General features: G+C 37.1%; 1 protein-coding gene across 1 annotated transcript; it reads right to left on the reverse strand.

Moving 5' to 3' along the window:
• Nucleotides 1-444: 444 nt before the first annotated feature.
• LOC141682625 (serine/threonine-protein kinase UCN) lies at nucleotides 445-2145 on the reverse strand. Its single transcript, XM_074487328.1, has one exon. The coding sequence runs from the start codon at nucleotides 1946-1948 to the stop codon at nucleotides 797-799; it is 1152 nt and encodes a 383-aa protein (XP_074343429.1). The 5' UTR covers nucleotides 1949-2145; the 3' UTR covers nucleotides 445-796.
• Nucleotides 2146-2486: the final 341 nt, after the last annotated feature.

Raw genomic sequence — 2486 nt, forward strand, 5'->3', positions numbered from 1 at the left:
GAGAAAACAACTCCTCACATTTTAATTTTTTTATTAATTCATATATATTAGTCATCTCGTGGATGTACACAAACTTTATCAATTAAAACAAACTAAGTTGATAGGATTTCGCGCTTAACATATGTTCATGAGTATAGTCTCATTTTTCGTACATTCCCTATTTTTTAGTTTATTCAAAATAGCTCCAAGAAAAATTCAATTTATGATTATAAATCAGTGATAATCTTGTCTGAGAGCATCTGTAACGTATTCTCGATTCAAGTTTTTAATTCAAAAATTAAGGATTGGGAATCAAAATGTTGCTTGAATAAATTTTTTAAACTCATTCTTAATTTTAATAGTCTAATCTCTTTACTCAAATTTAAGAGTCAAATTTTACTTTTAACTATTATTTTATTATAATAAATTAAGAAGTAAATTTAAAAATATTATTATAGATGAGCATATATCAACCCACTAAAAGTCAATAATTTATATTATTTATGAAGAGCGAGAGAGTGAACTTTTAAAGAGTGAGATACTGGCATATTGCACATGCTCTTGGACAATAAATTTAAATGTACATAGTCCAAACCTCAAATTTCTTTTTCTTTTTTCCAAACCTCAAAATTCCATTCCTCAATTCAAGCACCTTCTTTATTAAATTGCCATCATCATCAATGCATTTATACACCACGCGCCACCATAGCTCGTGCATTATTTTTGTGAATCTTCTTAACTAACAACGTCTTTCACCGATCTACTGTTACGTCAATAATTTATACACGACAAAACTTTATCTATTATTACACGTGAGTTAGAACTCCGTTAACGACACGTTATACAAACATTCTTCCCTAGCCGGAGAATCTAACGATAACGGCGGCATCCGTAGTTTCTCAAAATACTCCCTTATATCAACATTCTTCCTTTCCTTCAACCCAGGCAGCACCTTTGACGGAAGAAACGGCGGCCTTGAAAGTTCCGTTAACAAATCCCACCTCAAACCGTGAAAGAACGGATGCTCCTTAATCTCACACGCGCCTCTCCGGTACCCTAACCGGCGCGTGGGCTCTTTCTCGAGCAACTTTCCTATCAAGTCCGTCAATGTAGATTGTCTTCCAATGAATTCTGGTTGCATCATCACAATTCTCCTAAATGTATCCTTCTTATTCTTCCCACGAAACGGTGTCGTACCATACAACATTTCGAAAGCAAGAACTCCTAAAGCCCACCAATCTACAGCAAATTCATGACCATCCCCACGTACTACCTCAGGTGAAATATACTCCTCAGTCCCAACAAACGAGTTGGCGCGTTCACCGTTAGATGTTAAACTAAGTTTGCGTCTACTAACCGGTGCAACTCGTGCATTCTTTGTTTTCTTGGAATTTTTATGTTTTATAGGTTCGGGCTCATAAACCACGTCAAGATGGCGCGTGGACTTAATGAGCGTGCGCGAGAGGTCGAAATCAGTCAGGGTTAAGTGACCGGATTGTTGTATAAGAATATTCTCCGGCTTCAAATCGCGGTACACTATACCTAATGCATGCAATGTCTCTAGAGCACAAATAATTTCCCCAATGTAAAATCTTATAACTGCAGGAGAAAATATATGGTCACTTTGGTTATAGCGGAGAACATTAAGATCACCGCCGGGACAGTACGGAATAGCCCATCCAATGAGGTCATTTGTTTCGAAAGAGCCGAGGAGACTTGGAAGAAAAGGAGAAGGAGAATTGTTGAGACGGTGGAGAAGGGAAAGTTCCCACCGTGCACGGCGGTCAGTGTCAATTTTTGAATCAAGAAGAGGTGATTTTTCAACGACTTTGAGAGCAAATGGAGAGGTAGCAGAGGGGTCGGAGATGAGGTGGTGGACGAGGAAGACAGTGCCCGTAGCGCCCTTGCCGAGGACTTTAAGGGCTCGAAGGTGATTTAGGCTAAGCTCAGGAGAGACTTGTATGTCCATTTTTGGGGATTTTGTGAGGTCTTTTTTGGTTTGGTGGGAAGAATGGAGGAGAAGATGGAGGCTGATGAGCTGATTTATGGCTTTACATGTACATGTGTGCGTATGTATTATAGGTGAGCATACTTTTGGAACTGTTCATCTATGCAGTTTTTCCTTTTAATTTTCTTTATTTTGTTGGGTGCATGTTGCACTAGGGGACTATGTATTACCCCCGTAGTCTATTAGATATTGTTCTTTGAAATTTTTGATACTATAATAAGGACAGTTGAGAGTACTACTGCTGTCTTCATGATATAAAATGGAGTAGGAAAATGACCCAACCGGAATTTAAGATATATCGTGCTCAAATTTTAATATTTAATTTTTCAGAATTATTTCAAGTTTTAAGTAAAGTCAATACTAAGTATTCAGAATTGAGTTGATCATACGAAATTATTTTAAAACTTCTTCGAGAATGAGTAAGAAATAAGTTACTCGATAAATTGTAGTTCCGATCCGACCCGTGTCTTTGGTAATTAAATATTGACAAATAAAAAAT

Source organism: Apium graveolens, chromosome 9 (assembly GCF_009905375.1).
Source record: "Apium graveolens cultivar Ventura chromosome 9, ASM990537v1, whole genome shotgun sequence".
Taxonomy (NCBI): Eukaryota; Viridiplantae; Streptophyta; class Magnoliopsida; order Apiales; family Apiaceae; genus Apium; species Apium graveolens.